This window comes from Entelurus aequoreus, linkage group LG05 (assembly GCF_033978785.1).
Source record: "Entelurus aequoreus isolate RoL-2023_Sb linkage group LG05, RoL_Eaeq_v1.1, whole genome shotgun sequence".
NCBI classification, from domain to species: Eukaryota; Metazoa; Chordata; class Actinopteri; order Syngnathiformes; family Syngnathidae; genus Entelurus; species Entelurus aequoreus.
The window spans coordinates 80,533,016-80,552,287 of NC_084735.1; the positions used below are offsets into that span (position 1 = coordinate 80,533,016).

The 19,272-nt window shown below is 36.5% G+C and overlaps 2 protein-coding genes across 3 annotated transcripts in view; both read right to left on the minus strand.

Annotated features, from left to right (window-relative positions):
* LOC133651091 (neural cell adhesion molecule 1-like) overlaps positions 1–19,272 on the minus strand; it is an 881,445-nt gene that overhangs the window by 682,764 nt on the left and 179,409 nt on the right. The window lies entirely within an intron of this gene.
* The window catches only part of LOC133649970 (neural cell adhesion molecule 1-like), a 616,992-nt gene that overhangs the window by 74,297 nt on the left and 523,423 nt on the right, over positions 1–19,272 (minus strand). The window contains exon 2 of the mRNA XM_062046685.1: positions 2,793–2,867. Within this exon, the coding sequence (XP_061902669.1) occupies positions 2,793–2,867 (75 nt within the window). The remainder of the gene's footprint in view (positions 1–2,792; positions 2,868–19,272) is intronic.

Genomic DNA, 19,272 nt, shown 5'->3' on the forward strand with positions numbered 1-19,272 from the left:
AAGCGTCCTCTGGAGTGGACATTTGGCCTTATAATGCAAAACATAAATGCCCACAGCAGAGGTTTTTTGTTATGTCCCTGCTCTTTTATTTGCTGTGTGAGGCAGCGAGCTCTTCACCTCCAATGTATTAAAGATGGAAACCACTGAGCTCCACAAATTATTCCTAGCGACGAGTGGCCAAGATAAAGAATTCCTGTTCTTTAAGGATTGGTCCCGTTCACATTTGAACCGATACAGTTCCAATTCCCAGTACTTGGGAAGACCACTACTGGTAATAAACGGACCCATTTTTTGTACTTGTGTGTGTGTTCATATATATATATATATATATTTTATTTTTTATTTTTTTTAATTTTTTTTATAATAAAATCACATTTTTGCAACATTTAAAAATAAGCTGAATTCGAAAATTGCTGTCATGTTGTTAAATCTTGTTTTATCATCACATTTCTGAGTCTCATTTGCAAGTATGACATTAACAATTCCAGTTTTAGGCCAAGTCATAGTTTATCCAGTGTTGTTTTGTTATTTTGTTGCGCCCTAAAAGTATTAATACTGTAAGTGTTGTACTTATCATGCACTGGCTGCTTTATTGTAACTTAGACTTAGACAAACTTTATTGATCCACAAGGGAAATTGTTCCACACAGTAGCTCAAAGGATGGAAAGGGTAAGGATGGAAAGGATAATGCAGGTATAAAGTAGACTAAAAATGTACCATAGTAGCAATATAAAATATAACATATATGTAATATTTACATATTATATATACAGTATATAATATATACTGATATATTATATTTTATATAATATGTACAATATATAACAAATCCCAATTACCATGTACAATATTACAGTATATGTAACAGCTGCAGCAAAAAACGCGCATCTTGATTGTAGTTATCATTACCACATTTGCAGGTGTTGAAATCGCCATTTAAAATTGCTAATGCTAATGAGCAGCATGTTAATAGCAAAGCTAATTTATAATAGCATCAAGCTTGCACATTTTTGTAAAAGTGAAGCCTTACTTTACTTACGTTGGAGCGTTTTTTGAGACCGTTTCTCCGTTGGCATTGAACTTTGCAACATTACCTAGAGCAGGGGTGTCAAACTCATTTTAAATCGGGGGCCACGTGGAGAAAAATCTACTCCCAAGTGGGCCGGACTGGTAAAATCACGGCACGATAACTTAATAAAGAAAACTTCAGATTGTTCTCTTTGTTTAAAAATAGAACAAGAACAATCTGAAATTGTAGAAATCATAATGTTGTTGGGTTTTTTTTTACACTTACATGTTGCGGTTAATTGTCGTTATTTATATTTTCTGAATACATTATATGATAATGTTCATCAGTCAACTCATTGGTGTTAATTTTGAATCTATCAAGATTAAAAAATTATAGCAAAATCCAATTACAGAATGTTATTTATGTAGTTTCATCATTTTCCTCGACTGATGTATTAACATCATGTGGTTTAATTCAGTGGTCCCCAACCTTTTTGTAACTGCGGACCGGTCAACGCTTGAAAATGGACCGGGGGGGGGGATGTTTTTTTTTTTTTTTGGCCATAAAAAAATACAATCATGTGTGCTTACGGACTGTATCCCTGCAGACTGTATTGATCTATATTGATATATAATGTAGGAACCAGAAATATTAATAACGGAAAGAAACAACTCTTTTGTGTGAATTAGTGTGAATGAGTGTAAATGGGGGAGGGAGGTTTTTTGGGTTGGTGTATCTTGTGTTTTTTATGTTGATTTAATAAAAAATAAAAAATAAAAATAAATATTTTTTTTTTAAATTTTTTATTTATTTCTTGTGCGATCCACGGACCGGTACCGGGCCGCGGCCCAGTGGTTGGGGACCACTGGTTTAATTTGTACATATGTAGCATCATCTACAAATTTACAAATAATTGTTATTGCGACATCCAGTGGACACATTTAGAACAGCTGTTTCTTTCATTCAACAATTTCAGGTTCATTTTTATACTTAGCAAACTCATCCCGTGGGCCGAATAAAAAACTGTTTGCGGGCCTGATCCGGCCCTCAGGCCGTACGTTTGACACCCCTGACCTAGAGGTAATTTGTCGGAGTTCGCTCTCAGTGCTGCTGGAGTGATCGCCAAGTGCATGACTGTTGGATTTTACCTGAATCGGATTTGGTTGGCGCCAATAAAGTATCGGATTCGGTACCCATCCCTACTGAACTTCAAGTATGTTGAATCTTTATGTCAAATTTGCTATTTTTAAAGTGGTAAAGTTGTTTTTTCAAAACGCCAAAAACATACGTTAGAAAGCTCTGTGAGCATTTTCGGAGCTTTGGGAAAACTGGAATGAAGACCACATTCCTTTCCAGCAGCCGGCGCATATTCCAACAGGAAGCCAACAGCAATAAGACTTGAGGAGAAATGACAAAGATTTGCTTCGGAAACAGTCCCAACTGGGAGGAAACCATGTGGCGCCGGAACGCACCACGTCCGGCCCAGGTGTGGGATGGCGGTGCATAGAGGCCTCGCCTGACTGCTTGCATGACTGCGTTTTGAAAGAATAACTATGAAGTGCAACACTGCGTCCATTGTGCAGGTCTGGAAGTCGACGTTTTTAGAATGTGACCAAGCGTACGTTTAATTTACAGTTCTCAGTGACACGTGCGATCCCCCGACAAACATTGGCGTAGACTTGCGTGGGAACGCAGACACCGCATGCAGGACCAAGCTACCGTTTCCCTGTCACCACTCATAGCTTTTTTGAAGCCATCCACGCAGTTTCGTGAGTGCTCTTACCTTCGCACAGGAAAAACTTGGAATCTCCTACGCTGATCTGCCCTTGCGGTGGTGTGATCTGCACCTGGATGGCAGCTGGAGGTAGAGAGAGAGGGGGAGAGAGAGAAAAAAATGCATAAATACATATGTCCGCAAAAAGGCAAGTTTGTGTAGAAAGATCAAGGACAAGATGATGGACAGGCAACGCGAACATTACGAGCTAATAATTCATATTAGGAGTTTTTTTTCTTTGCCTCCGTCGCCAAGGTTCTCGCTAATGCGGGCTTATGTTTGATGTATAGGAGACGTAGGGTATCGGTCTGATGTCAGCAAAAACACAAGATTTGGATCTGCATCTAAATAGCATCCACATGTCCTCCAATAAAGCCACATGTTATGGACAAAAAGGAGATTCATATGGCCCCATTTGTTGCAGTTTACCTGACACATGAAACGTGACAGATTTGGGGCGTGCACTATCCACTTTGCCCGCCAGATGGCAGTAGAGCGGTGAATATTTTAAAAAATGTTTTCTGGCAATTCCAACTTTTTTTTTTACCACAGAGTCAGTTGCTATGTAGAGTGGCGCTCTCCATTATTTTCAGCAGAATGCATTGCAAAATGTGTAACCCCACACCTTCTTCTTACGCAAGATCCACCCAAGAATGGAGTCACGTATATATATATATATATATATATATATATATATATATATATATATATATATATATATATATATATATATATATATATATATACATATACATATACATATACATATACATATACATATATATATATATATATATATATATATATATATATATATATATATATACATACACACACACATTCTGTATATGGACACTTATGTACATAAGTGTGTATTTATACACAAATACACTACCGTTCAAAAGTTTGGGGTCACCCAAACAATTTTGTGGAATAGCCTTCATTTCTAAAACCAAGAATAGACTGTCGAGTTTCAGATGAAAGTTCTCTTTTTCTGGCCATTTTGAGCGTTTAATTGACCGCACAAATGTGATGCTCCAGAAACTCAATCTGCTCAAAGGAAGGTCAGTTTTGTAGCTTCTGTAACGAGCTAAACTGTTTTCAGATGTGTGAACATGATTGCACAAGGGTTTTCTAATCATCAATTAGCCTTCTGAGCCAATGAGCAAACACATTGTACCATTAGAACACTGGAGTGATAGTTTCTGGAAATGGGCCTCTATACACCTATGTAGATATTGCACCAAAATTCAGACATTTGCAGCTAGAATAGTCATTTACCACATTAGCAATGTATAGAGTGTATTTCTTTAAAGTTAAGACTAGTTTAAAGTTACCTTCATTGAAAAGTACAGTGCTTTTCCTTCAAAAATAAGGACATTTCAATGTGACCCCAAACTTTTGAACGGTAGTGTACATACGTACATACATATATACACATACATATATATTACTATATATACATATATGACATACATATTTTTATTGATCATTTTACCTTCCGCCCATGTGGAGCTGAGATAGGCTCCAACACCCCCCCGCGACCCCGAAAGGGCCAAGCGGTAGAAAATGGATGGATGGATGGATTTGTACATAGCCTAGGAGCTAGCAGCTGCACAGCAGCTAAGCACACAATAGCACACAAGCCAGACATATGTAATAAATGTCTTTAATTGAGCAATATTGCAGTCTAAAACAGTACATTTGTCAATATAATTAAGGATCAAATAATTATACAAAGTCTCTAAGGCATTAGTGTATTGAAACGTATCCAGTAACAAACGTGTCCGCATCATCCAATTTACTGCATCATGAGCTCAACTGAATTCATTATTATGACCACTGGATGCCGCCAATGTAATGAAAGAGAGCATAAGTCTATTCCATCCATCCATCCATTTTCTACCGCGTATTCCCTTTGGGGTGGCGGGGGGCGCTGGAGCCTATCTCAGCTACAATCGGGCGGAAGGCAGGGTTCACCCTGGACAAGTCGCTAAGTCTATTCCAGCTGGTTGATAATAAATAGGTTAGTGTTTTTAACTACTACCATTGTTCTCTGATTGACTAATTTCACTTGATCAAACCTTTTGTAACATTCCACACTACAAAACAATAAAAGTCTGTGCTATAATTTGTGCGGATATTGTATCAGATGAATATCGATATCGGCCAATACTCAAGGCTCCAATATCGGTATCGTATCGGAAGTAGGTAAGTTGTATCGTGACATCCCTATGATAAGCGTTTCTTCAAAAGAACATTTGTTATGAATACGCGCTACACTACTGTGTATCAATACAATTTACTTGTCAAGTTAGTTTCAGCTAGTTGTATGTAAAATAATCCATAAAACGCGTATGTAGGGTTGGATACCTTTCACATTTGAATTGACACAGTACCTGGAAATCGATGGTCAACAATTCCAATTTCCAGTGTTCATATGGTAATAAATGTGGATTTTTTTGCAATCGCAAAAAATATATTTTTAAATGTTTCTTTTCAAAATCAACATGTTTTGACAACGAGCTGATTATGATAATGTACTGTCCAGTTGTCTTACAGTGTATCTTGTTTTCTTACACTTATGAGTCAGAGGTGTGTTGCTGTAGTTCGGAAGTAGTCTCTGCTTACCGTATTTTCTGGACCATAGGGCGCACCGGAGTATAACAAGTCCCATAACAAGAAGATAGAGAAAAATAAGAAGCTTATCGACTACGGTGTTGGTACGGACTACGAAGGCGGACGCGCACAATTTTTCAGAATTTATACAGATCCCAAATGCAGATCAGCAGGTACCAGAAAGTAAGAAAACTTGCTTTTGCATAATATTGCGAAACAAAACGCCAGATAATATGTCTTACCTTATACACACACACCATAATAATACTCTTATGTTGAAGCACAGTACAATCAATCAAGCGGTGCAGCTTCATAGCTTACCAAAGTCGTACTAAAACATTTTGATAGATTTTTGAGCGCCGTGCGTAATGTTCTATATTTTCAATGGAACATATAAAATGTTGGTGTTGTTTACTTGAGTCATATTGTAATCATAGTGCAGTCTACACGTATCTCTTATGTTTGACTGCCATCTACTGGTCACACTTATTATTACACTATGTACCAAATAAAATGGCTTTGAGGTCGGTAAGCAAAAGCAGAATTATTCTGTACATTAGGCGCACCTGGTTATAAGGTGCACTGTCGAGTTTTGAGGAAAAATGAAGGATTTTAAGTGCGCTTTATAGTCCGGAAAATATGGTACCGTATTTTTCGGACAATAAGTCGCAGTTTTTTTCATAGTTTGGCCGGGGGTGCGACTTATACTCAGGAGCGACTTGTGTGTGAAATTAACACATTACCGTAAAATATCAAACAATATTATTTAGCTCATTCACGTAAGAGACTAGACGTATAAGATTTCATGGGATTTAGCGATTAGGAGTGACAGATTGTTTGGTAAACGTATAGCATGTTCTATATGTTATAGTTATTTGAATGACTCTTACCATAATATGTTACGTTAACATACCAGGCACGTTCTCAGTTGGTTATTTATGCCTCATATAACGTACACTTATTCAGCCTGTTGTTCACTATTCTTTATTTATTTTAAATTGCCTTTCAAATGTCTATTTTTGGTGTTGGGTTTTATCAAATAAATTTCCCGCAAAAATGCGATTTATACTCCAGTGCGACTTATATATGTTTTTTTCCTTCTTTATTATGCATTTTCGGCCGGTGCGACTTATACTCCGGAGCGACTTATACTCCGAAAAATACGGTACTTATTTCACACCAGTTGTTTATCATAACGTGCATCTTAGATGTAGTTTTCATTTCCTAATTTGGAAGTGTTGAAATCGCCATGTAAAATCGCTGATGCTAATCGGTAGCATGTATATGTCATATCCAATGTAAATGAGCAACGAGCTAGCGCACTTATATAAGGCTTGCTTATATAAAGCTTGCCACACTGTGGACTTCTCAGGATTTGTCAACAATTCCATGCAAACGTTAGACCAGTGGTTCTCAACCTTTTTTCAGTGATGTACCCCCTGTGAAAATGTTTTTAATTCAAGTACCCCCTAATCAGAGCAAAGCATTTTTGGTTAAAAAAAAGACATAAAGAAGTAAAATACAGCACTATGTCATCAGTTTGTGATTTATTAAATTGTATAACAGTGCGGAATATTGCTCATTTGTAGTGGTCTTTCTTGAACTATTTGGAAAAAAAGATAGGTTTTTACTTATATTTATAAAGGATTTTTGAATTGTTGCTATTTTTAGAATATTTAAAAAAAAATCTCACGTACCCCTTGGCATACCTTCAAGTACCCCCTAATCAGAGCAAAGCATTTTTGGTTGAAAAAAAGACACAAAGAAGTAAAATACAGCACTATGTCATCAGTTTGTGATTTATTAAATTGTATAACAGTGCGGAATATTGCTCATTTGTAGTGGTCTTTCTTGAACTATTTGGAAAAAAAGATAGGTTTTTACTTATATTTATAAAGGATTTTTGAATTGTTGCTATTTTTAGAATATTTAAAAAAAAAATCTCACGTACCCCTTGGCATACCTTCAAGTACCCCCTAATCAGAGCAAAGCATTTTTGGTTGAAAAAAAGACATAAAGAAGTAAAATACAGCCCTATGTCATCAGTTTGTGATTTATTAAATTGTATAACAGTGCGAAATATTGCTCATTTGTAGTGGTCTTTCTTGAACTATTTGGAAAAAAAGATAGGTTTTTACTTATATTTATAAAGGATTTTTGAATTGTTGCTATTTTTAGAATATTTAAAAAAAATCTCACGTACCCCTTGGCATACCTTCAAGTACCCCCTAATCAGAGCAAAGCATTTTTGGTTGAAAAAAAGACACAAAGAAGTAAAATACAGCACTATGTCATCAGTTTGTGATTTATTAAATTGTGTAACAGTGCAAAATATTGCTCATTTGTAGTGGTCTTTCTTGAACTATTTGGAAAAAAGATAGGTTTTTACTTATATTTATAAAGGATTTTTGAATTGTTGCTATTTTTACAATATTTAAAAAAAATCTCACGTACCCCTTGGCATACCTTCAAGTACCCCCAGGGGTACGCGTACCCCCATTTGAGAACCACTGCGTTAGACAACGTGGAAACGTGCATTACCGCCCTCTACAGGACCTAAGTGGAACAGTGCCAAGCCTGTAGGTGGTTAGTTAACATGCGCGGTGTGGATTTCATTTAGAGCCTAATTTCTGAGGCAATTTGAGCTAATAAGTTTGCAATATAAACTTTCCACCCTGGTACAAATAGAGGCGAGCATTGTAAATCTGGGGGGAAAAAAAAATCAGGATGTAGACTTACTTTCTTTTTTTTTTTTTTTTTTTTGCAGTTAGTCTACCATAAAAAAGGAACATAACTCTGTCGGTGGGGACTGTATATGCGGTGCATACTAAGCAGAGTGCGGCAAAAAAGATATATGTTCATCAAAGAGCATGTTTGAGAGCCGTTTAGTTTAATTACATCAAACTTGGCCTCGTCTAACCTCCTGGACTGGATTGTTTGGCCGGGCGCAGACATAAACAAGAAGGTCGAGACCTTGTTGAGGAGAGGGTCTCGCTCCACTCGCTCAACCCACTCTGTTATGACCCGGACCTGAGCGAATACACGACCAGAACACTTGTTTGGACTCCTGAGGCAAGCATTGCATGCTGGGAGAACACCACCTGGAGCAGCTTGTACAGTAAATATTAACTCTTGGGCATTGGTGTATTTGTCTCCTCTATTTGCTGATATAGTGTCCAGAGAGTCTATTAGGGCTAGGGTATTTTAGGGAGAAGGACCTTACTTATTTATGTAGCTTTTCTTACAACTTAAAACACATTTTATAGCCGTAAACATACTGTAATAATACATTCAATTTATATAGCTTTTCTCGGGATTGGGTCTCAAAATATTAATACAACTATCATATTAATTAATCAAAATAATACATTCAAAACACATTTCTCAAATGTATATATTTATTTTTAAAAAATGACTATATTTACAGTACTTAACAGTATAATTTGCACCTCTTTTTAAAGGAAACAGGGATCTTTATTTACTTAACTGCACAAAAGAGGAATAACAAATGTTTACACTAATATACATTGGCATTTCTCAAATGCCGACAATTCCATACATACATTTCTCAAATGTCTATATTTAGCCTCGGATCTGAGCCGAGGGTGTCACTGTGGCTTGTGCAGCCCTTTGAGACACTTGTGATTAAGGACTATGTAAATAACTGTTGGTTGATTGGTAATTAAAAATATAAACAAATAATTAATATTGTAATAATTCAAAAATAAAACAACTTTACTACCGATGTCTTCAAATAATAAATATAAAATAAAAATAAAAATGACATTTAAAATAAAAATATTAACATAATTTAAATGATTAAAACTCATTTATAAATCTAAAATTATTATACAACTATAGTATCGATTTATTTAAATAACAATTGAAACATCAATATAAGAGTTATGATGAAATCACAAAATACAAATATATTTTAAATTATTATAATTAATTTATATTTCTAAAATAAAAATACAAACACTAATGATTTTGTTAAAATAATTTAATAAAATACATTTTAATAAAAAATATAAACATATTTCATTTATAATTCTAAAAGAATAAAACTATAGTATTGGTGTCTTCAAATAATACATATAAAATTAATATAAAAATGACATTTGAATGCTAAAAACATATTAACATAATTTAAATTAGTAAAATTCATTTACAAATCTAAAATTATTATAAAACTATACTATCGATTTATTTAGAAAACAATTGAAATAGAAATATAATAATTAATCAAATAAAAAAAATACAAACATATTTTAACATAATATATTTTTATTTCTAAAATAACAAATACACTATAATTTAAAAAATACATTTTAATAAAAAAATATGAACATATTTAAATTAATATAATTCATTTATAATAAAAAATAAATACAACTATAATATTGATTTATTCAAATAATGAGTTAAAAGTATGTATTAAAAATAAAAAAACAACGACATCTCCATCTACAAAAACTGATAGCTGAAATAATGAATAAAAACAGGTTAAACTAATGGGTTTGAATCCATATAAAAAGTAATGATGTGGAGAAACATCTGCAGAATGAGCTGAACCAATTTGGACCACAAAATGAAACGCATTATAGCAAGCTAAGAGCGAATGACACGAGATTGTCTTAATAAACTGAGGCTGCGTGGGTGCTGCTGCTTTAAGTAGCGCCGATTGTTTGCTACAACGTTTTTATCAGAGTACAGACCGCTGTTTGAGCAAATTTGGTATTTTCAGCCAAGTGAATAAGATCCAAGCACGAAAAGAAGAAACACATGTGCGTGAGGTGAGAAACCAACAATCAAATAAATAGTCCTGGTTCACTGATTGCAAACACGACTTTTAGAGGCCCTCTGCAAAGATTGATTTTTTTCCCCTCAGCTTCGACTGACTCAATCACTCCGAGGTGCTCTTACTCTTTGTGCGGATTTCTTTGAAGGTCCGACGCCGTAAATCACAGATTATACTTTAACAGGAACCCTTTATCTCATAGCAACAGACACAAAAAACACGGAGTGGACAGTAAGACGTCAAAGGCTTCATAAGGACACCTCTCTTTCTTTCTCACCACGGAAGGTGAAGCACACTCACGGAACTGAAATCTGATCCCATAGAAATCCTGCTGAGCATTCTGGTATTTTGACACAAGCGCGAGCGATTGAGTCCGTTTAGCCTCGGTTTTCTCACCGGGAGCTTCATGGGAATGCTCGACGAGAACTCCCGTTGTGATCCCGCCACAATGAGACGTGGACGTTTCCCAGCCAAGTCATCGCACCGTAGCTTTAGTGCGTTTTTTTTTTTTTACAAGGACGAGGCCAGACAAAATATTATTCTTAATAGTTTAGGAATTTTTACAAGACAAGAACAGGATTGTTGTTCCCGAACTCCACACCAAGGAGGTCGAGTTTGTATCGTTTGTTAGTTCGCAGGATGACGCAAAATATAGCTAACCAGCACTTTTGAACACAATTGAAAAACCAATAGTTCTTAAAGGCCTACTGAAATGAATTTTTTTTATTTAAACGGGTATAGCAGATCCATTCTATGTGTCATACTTGATCATTTCGCGATATTGCCATATTTTTGCTGAAAGGATTTAGTATAGAACAACGACGATAAAGTTCGCAACTTTTGGTCTCTGATAAAAAAAAAACTTGCCCCTACCGGAAGTAGCGTGACGACACCGGAGGAAGGACTGCTCACGTTTTCCTATTGTTTACACCAGCAGCGACAGAGATTCGGACCGAGAAAGCGACGATTACCCCATTGATTTGGCCAGGATGAAAGATTCGTGGATGAGGAACGTGAAAGTGAAGGACTAGCGTGCAGTGCAAGACATATCTTTTGTCGCTCTGACCGTAACTTAGGTACAAGCCGGCTCATTGGATTCCACACTCTCCTTTTTCTATTGTGGATCACAAATTTGTATTTTAAACCACCTCGGATACTATATCCTCTTGAAAATGAGAGTCGAGAACGCAAAATGGACATTCACAGTGACTTTTATCTCCACGACAATACATCTGTGAAGCTCTTTAGCTACTGAGCTAACGTGATAGCATCGGATTTTACTGCATATAGAAACAAAACAAATAAGCCCCTGACTGGAAGGATAGACAGAAGATCAACAATACTACCAAACTCTGGACATGTAAATACACGGTTAATGCTTTCCAGGTTGGCGAAGCTTAGCAATGCTGTTGCTAACGACGCAATTGAAGCGAACTTAGCTACGGAACCTCGACAGAGCTATGCTAAAAACATTAGCTCTGCACCTACGTCAGCCAGCCCTCATCTGCTCATCAACACCCGTGCTCACCTGCGTTCCAGCGATCGACGGTACGACGAAGGACTTCACCCGATCACCGATGCGGTTGGCGGCCCAGACACGGAGGAAGTCAAGGTGAGGTTGTTCGGCTAGCGCGTCTGCTATCCTCAAAGTCTTCCTGGTTGTGTTGCTGTAGTCCGCCGCTAATACACCGATCGCACCTACAGCTTTCTTCTCTGCAGTCTCCATTGTTCATTAAACAAATTGCAAAAGATTCACCAACACAGATGTCCAGAATACTGTGGAATTTTGCGATGAAAACAGAGCTTTTTTGTATTGGATTCAATAGGTCCGAATACTTCCATATCAACCGTTGACGTCACGCGCATACGTCATCATATCTAGACGTTTTCAACCGGAAGTGTGGCGGGAAATTTAAAATGTCACTTTATAAGTTAACCCGGCCGTATTGGCATGTGTTGCAATGTTAAGATTTCATCATTGATATATAAACTATCAGACTGCGTGGTCAGTAGTAGTGGCTTTCAGTAGGCCTTTAATTACTCTGTAAGACATGTTAAAAAAAACAATACTGTGCCACATTTTTCGGGGTTTGGTGAAGGACTATTTTTTTTTACTAATTTAAAAAACATAAAATCCACCAAACTCCCAAAGTCCAGTAAGGAAGGGATTTATACGGCTCTATTTGTCGACATAGGGAATTGGGTGGTGCGCTATTCACTTTAGCCCCCAGACGGATATCTTACGAATATCTTACAATGTGTTTTGTGGCAGTTCCAACTTTATACACAGAGTCAGTTGTTTTGTAGAGTGGCGCTTTCTATCATTTTCGGCAGACTGCATTGCAAAAGGACTAACCTGTTCTTTCCTCTCACGCAAGATCCACCCTGGAATGAGGCCATATGTAGGTATGTGTGTAAAATATACAAAATGTATTCATTTCAATTAAACCAATGTTATCAGATAGGTCTTGTCAAGTCGATTTCAGTGATAGATGTATCGTTTTCCTGTGATAAATATTAAGAAAGTTCAGAATTTCTTTTTACCCGGCGAAAATGCACTAAATCATGGTCAATTTCTTCAAAACAAAGTCAATGGGGCTCCAAATTTTAGGTGTAATATTTTTGTTAAAAATGTCCTAACTTTCTTATCATTTACCCCAGGGGTGTCCAAACTCTATAACTATATGTATGTATGTATATATATATATATATATATATATATATATATATATATATATATATATATATATATGCATAATGGATATATAGTTAATCATTTATATTCGGATATTAATAGTATGTGAAAGTTCGACTTCTACCTTTTCACTTCCGTGACAACCTCCTTAAAGTTTTGTAATCAATCAGAAATATCAAGCAGCTAAAATGTGCCAAACATGGATACGTGTGTAGAGTGTTTTGCATTTTTCCCCATCATGTTTTGTAATGGATTTAAACAAATATTTTTACGGTGCATTGATGTATTTTCATAATGTCCACAAAGGTCATTGAGCAGGTTGTGTTATGCGTGACTATGTCTTTTGACATTTTGTGTTGTTTGTATTTATATTTGTTTTTGCACCATGACTAGGGCAGGTTGTTTGCATTGGGTCACATAAGTACATGTAACACATACAGAAGCATAATTAAAGGTCGCTGACCTGAATAACTCACATTGTCCAGCAGATGGTGACACTGTCGCAGCATCAAACTTGTTAGACTATTTAAATAATTGCAACCACCACCAGAAGGTCTTATCTTTGTCCATGTGATGTCAGATGAAACAAAAATGGAGCTGTTTGGGCACGATACCCAGCACTATGTTTGGAGGAGGAAAGGTGAGGCCTTTAATCCCAGGAACACCATTCCTACCGTCAAGCATGGTGGTGGTAGTATTATGCCCTGGGCCTGTTTTGCTGCCAATGGAACTGGTGCTTTACAGAGAGTAAATGGGACAATGAAAAAGGAGGATTACCTCCAAATTCTTCAGGACAACCTAAAATCATCAGCCCGGAGGTTGGGTCTTGGGCGCAGTTGGGTGTTCCAACAGGACAATGACCCCAAACACACGTCAAAAGTGGTAAAGCAATGGCTAAATCAGGCTGGAATGAAGGTTTTAGAATGGCCTTCTCAAAGTCCTGACTTAAACGTGTGGACAATGCTGAAGAAACAAGTCCATGTCAGAAAACCAACAAATTTAGCTGAACTGCACCATTTTTGTCAAGAGGAGTGGTCAAAAATTCAACCAGAAGCTTGTGGATGGCTACCAAAAGCGCCTTATTGCAGTGAAACTTGCCAAGGGTCATTTAACCAAATATAAACATTGCCGTGCATATACTTTTGACCCAGCAGATTTGGTCATATTTTCAGTAGACCCATAATAAATTCATAAAAGAACTAAACTTGTAAGTACAAAGTGCACGGCACAGTTTTGTCACTGCCACGATCAGGAAGAAAACGTAAGCTATCACCTGCTGCTGAGAGAAAATTGGTCAGGATGATCAAGAGTCAACTGAGAACCACCAAAAAGCAGGTCTGCAATGAATTGGAAGCTGCTGGAACACAGGTGTCAGTGTCCACAGTCAAGTGGGTTTGGGGTGACAAAACAAGTGTGTGCTCCAATCACTCTATCACAAAAAAATAAGAGCTGTAGAAATGATTGGAAACTCAAGACAGCCATGACATTATGTTCTTTACAAGGGTATGTAAACTTTTGACCGCGACTGTATTAGCGAGCTAGTTGCCAGCTCGCTATCAACAATGTTAAACTGTGTTATTTAAATATCTTAGTGTTACACGTTAACAATGTTTAAATAATTAAATGTTGAAGCCTGGAAATTAGAAATATCGGCCGATAATATCGGCCTGACGATATTATCGGCCGATAAATGCTTTAAAATGTAATATCGGAAATTATCTGTATCGTTTTTTTATTATCGGTATCGTTTTTATTTTTTTAAATTTTTTATTAAATCAACATAAAAAACACAAGATACACTTACAATTAGTGCACCAACCCAAAAAACCTCCCTCCCCCCATTTCTTTCTGTTATCAATATTCTGGTTCCTACATTATATATCAATAGTCTGCAAGGGATACGGTCCGTAAGCACACATGATTGTGCGTGCTGCTGGTCCACTAATAGTACTAACCTTTAACAGTTAATTTGACACATTTTCATTAATTACTAGTTTCTATGTAACTGTTTTTATATTGTTTTACTTTCTTTTTTATTCAAGAAAATGTTTTTAATTTAGTTATCTTATTTTTTTTATTTTTTTTTTAAAAGTACCTTATCTTCACCATACATGGTTGTCCAAATTAGGCATAATAATGTGTTAATTCCACGACTGCATATATCGGTTGATATCGGTATCGGTTGATATCGGTATTGTAATTAAAGAGTTGGACAATATCGGAATATCGGATATCGGCAAAAAGCAATTATCGGACATCCCTATATATAATATATATACACATAAATATATATATATACACATATATATATACATATATACATACATATATACATGTATATATGTATGTATATACTGTATGTATATATATATATATATATATATATATATATATATATACTGTATATATATATATATATATATATATATATATATATATATATATATATATATATATATATATATATATATATATATATATATATATATATATATATATATATATATATGTAACTGTTTTTATATTGTTTTACTTTCTTTTTTATTTGAGAATTTTTTTAAAATTTATTTATCTTATTTTATTTTATTAATTTTTTTTTAAAAAAGGACCTTATCTTCACCATACCTGGTTGTCCAAATTAGGCATAATAATGTGTTAATTCCACGACTGTATATATAGCGGTATCGGTTGATATCGGTATCGGTAATTAAGAGTTGGACAATATCGGAATATCGGCAAAAAGCCATTATCGGACATCCCTACTGAAAATCCTTGCTATCACGTCATGATTGCAACAAAAATGGCAGAAAAACAGTCGCTACGTGACTGAGCAAATGTTGGTTCCCTGCTAACGTTATAAAAGCACATGGAGCCTGGCTCTCGCACTGTTTGCTTTCCAGGTTGGAGGTAGATACAAAGAAAACATCATATCCATTTCCACCCTGGCGTAGACACCGTAACTTCCCCCCCGACTAAGACAACCGGCCAGAAAAGCCACTGATCATATCAGCTAAAGACAACAATAAGGATCGCCATTCCCTGGGACATTTTCCGAGTCAGCAACCTGGAAATAGCCACTTGTGTTGCCGTCTCCGAGGATGGAGAGGCTGCCGAGGCTGCCGAGGCTCATGTGTCAAAAACATGTGGCCGGGGTGGGGGGAAAAAAAGGCAGAAATAACGGGAAAGATGCTAGCCCACAGTGCCTTCCCTCCCACAGGTGCTGTTAAACCACTCCGATCACCTTACATGACCCACGGAAAGAAAGCCAAAAAGGTGTTTAACTCCACGTTTTAGTTGGAATACGCACTACACAAGCAAAGCAAAAAAATGTATTTTGAGCCGTGGGATCAGAAAATAAACCAGAACTGCAGGGTTGTAAAAGCCAGGGATGTGTCCCAGCCGGTATCTGTTGTTTGTTTATGAAGATGGATATGTACCATGAGAGTTGTTCATCAAACGATCACGTTCTAATAATAAGCTATGCTTAAAGGCCTACTGAAATGAAATGTTCTTATTTAAGTCAAAGTCCTCCTGGTTGTGTTGCTGCAGCCAGCCGCTAATACACCGACCCCACCTACAGCTTTCTTCTTTGCAGTCTTCATTGTTCATTAAACAAATTGCAAAAGATTCACCAACACAGATGTCCAGAATACTGTGGCATTTTGAGATGAAAACAGAGCTTTTTTGTATTGGATTCAAAGGTGTACCAATACTTCCGTTTCAACGATTGACGTCACGCGCATACGTCATCATACATAGACGTTTTCAACCGGAAGTTTAGCGGGAAATTTAAAATGTCACTTTATAAGTTAACCCGGCCGTATTGGCATGTGTTGCAATGTTAAGATTTCATCATTGATATATAAACTATCAGACTGCGTGGTCGGTAGTAGTGGCTTTCAGTAGGCCTTTAAATAACGGGAAAAAATGGCATAACTTCTTCAAAGTTAAAGAACAAACTAGCACTGTTAGCTCCTGTTAAGACCTTGCGGGTATTGATTGATTGAAACTTTTATCAGTAGATTGCACAGTACAGTACATATTCCGTACAATTGACCACTAAATGGTAACACCCGAATAAGTTTTTCAACTTGTTTAAGTCGGGGTCCACGTTAATCGATTCATGGTATTGTTACAAAACGAGCCAAGTATTAACAGGATCCGTGTAAAACTGTAATTTGTGTTCTGTTCAAAATATTTAATCAATTCTTCGGACCAAACCTGTTCGCTAAACAATCTTATTCTATTAAAAAAAGTAGACTTAAATAACAGCAGAAAATTGTGTAACTTTGTCAAAGCTTTTAGCCCATGTTAAGATCTTCAGTAATGTTACAAGCACACAGAATTGTAATGAGATCCAAAAAAAACCCCTATAACTTGTGTTCCGTATGAAAAATGTACAAACCCCAAAACCAGTGAAGTTGGCACGTTGTGTAAATGGTAAATAAACACAATATACAATGATTTGCAAATCCTTTTAAACTTATATTCAATTGAATAGACTGCAAAGACAAGATATTTAACGTTCCGACTGGTAAACTTTGTTATTTTCTGCAAATATTAGCTCATTTGGAAATTGATGCCTGTAACATGTTTTAAGAAAGCTGGCACAAGTGGCAAAAAAGACCGAGAAAGTAGAGGAAAGCTCATCAAACACTTATTTGGAACATCCCACAGGTGAACAGGCAAATTGAGAACAGGTGGGTGCCATGATTGGGTATAAAAGAAGCTTCCATGAAATGGTCAGTCATTCACAAACAAGGATGGGGCGAGGGTCACCACTTTGTCAACAAATGCGTGAGAAAATTGTCCAACAGTTTAAGAACAACATTTCTCAATGAGCCATTGCAAATAATTTAGGGATTTCACCATCTACGGTCTGTAATATCATCAAAAGGTTCGGAGAATCTGGAAAAATCACTGCACGTAACATTGAATGCCCGTGACCTTCGATCTCTGACGGTACTGCATCAAAAATTGACATCAGCGTGTAAAGGATATCACCACATGGGCTCAGGAACACTTCAGAAACCCACTGACAGTAACTACAGTTGGTCGCTACATCTGTAAGTGCAAGTTAAAACTCCACTATGCAAAGCGAAAGCCATTTATCAACAACACCCAGAAACGCCGCCGGTTTTGCTGGGCCCGAGTTCATCTAAGATGGACTGATGCAAAGTGTAAAAGTGTTCTGTGGTCTGACGAGTCCACATTTCAAATTGTTTTTGGAAACTGTGGACGTCGTGTCCTCCGGACCAAGGAGGAAAAGAACCATCCGGACTGTTCTAGGCGCAAAGTTGAAAAGCCAGCATCTGTGATGGTATGGGGGTGTATTAGTGCCCAAGACATGGGTAACTTACACATCTGTGAAGACACCATTGATGCTGAAAGGTACATACAGGTTTTGGAGCAACATATGTTGCCATCCAAGCAACGTTATCATGGACGCCCCTGCTTATTTCAGCAAGACAATGCCAAGCCACGTGTTACAACAGCATGGCTTTGTAGTAAAAGAGTGCGGGTACTAGACTGGCCTGCTTGTAGTCCAGACCTGTCTCCCAATATGAAGCCTAAAATACCACAACTGAGAAGACTGTTGAACAACTTAAGCTGTACATCAAGCAAGAATGGGAAATAATTCCACCTGAAAAGCTTCCAAAATTGGTCTCCTCAGTTCCCAAACCTTTACTGAGTGTTGTTAAAAGGAAAGGCCATGTAACACAGTGGTAAAAATGCCCCTGTGGCAACTTTTTTGCAATGTGTTGCTGCCATTAAAGTCTAAGTTAATGATTATTTGCCCAAAAAAAATTATGTTTCTCAGTTGGAACATTAAATATCTTGTCTTTGCATTCTATTCAATTGAATATAAGTTGAAAAGGATTTGCAAATCATTGTATTCTGTTCTTATTTACGACTTACACAACGTGCCAACTTCATTACTTTGGGGTTTTGTAATTAAAACATTTTTTTTTGTTAGCCCAACAAAACAACTTACATGTTTGTATTTTTTAAAACTCCAGATATTATGCACAAAAAAAAAAAAGAAAAACAATGGTGGGTGTACACCAGTAAGAAAAAAAATATGTTTTTTTTTACAAACGTGCAAAAATAAATTGAAATCCCAAGTATTATTATAAACGCACTAAATTTGAAGAGAATACGTACAAAACTGTGACTTGGGTTGTGCTCAGCATAAACATTTCGGACAACTACAGTTTCACCTTGCTGGGAGTCCATTACACGAGTGCAGAACGCAGACAAACTATAACCCTAATAAACCACTTGGTAAAGTTACAAACAAACTTTGATGGTGTCCACCATATTGCCAGCAGCTAATTAAACTCCCGATTAGCGACTCCGAGTGTTTGAGCGCC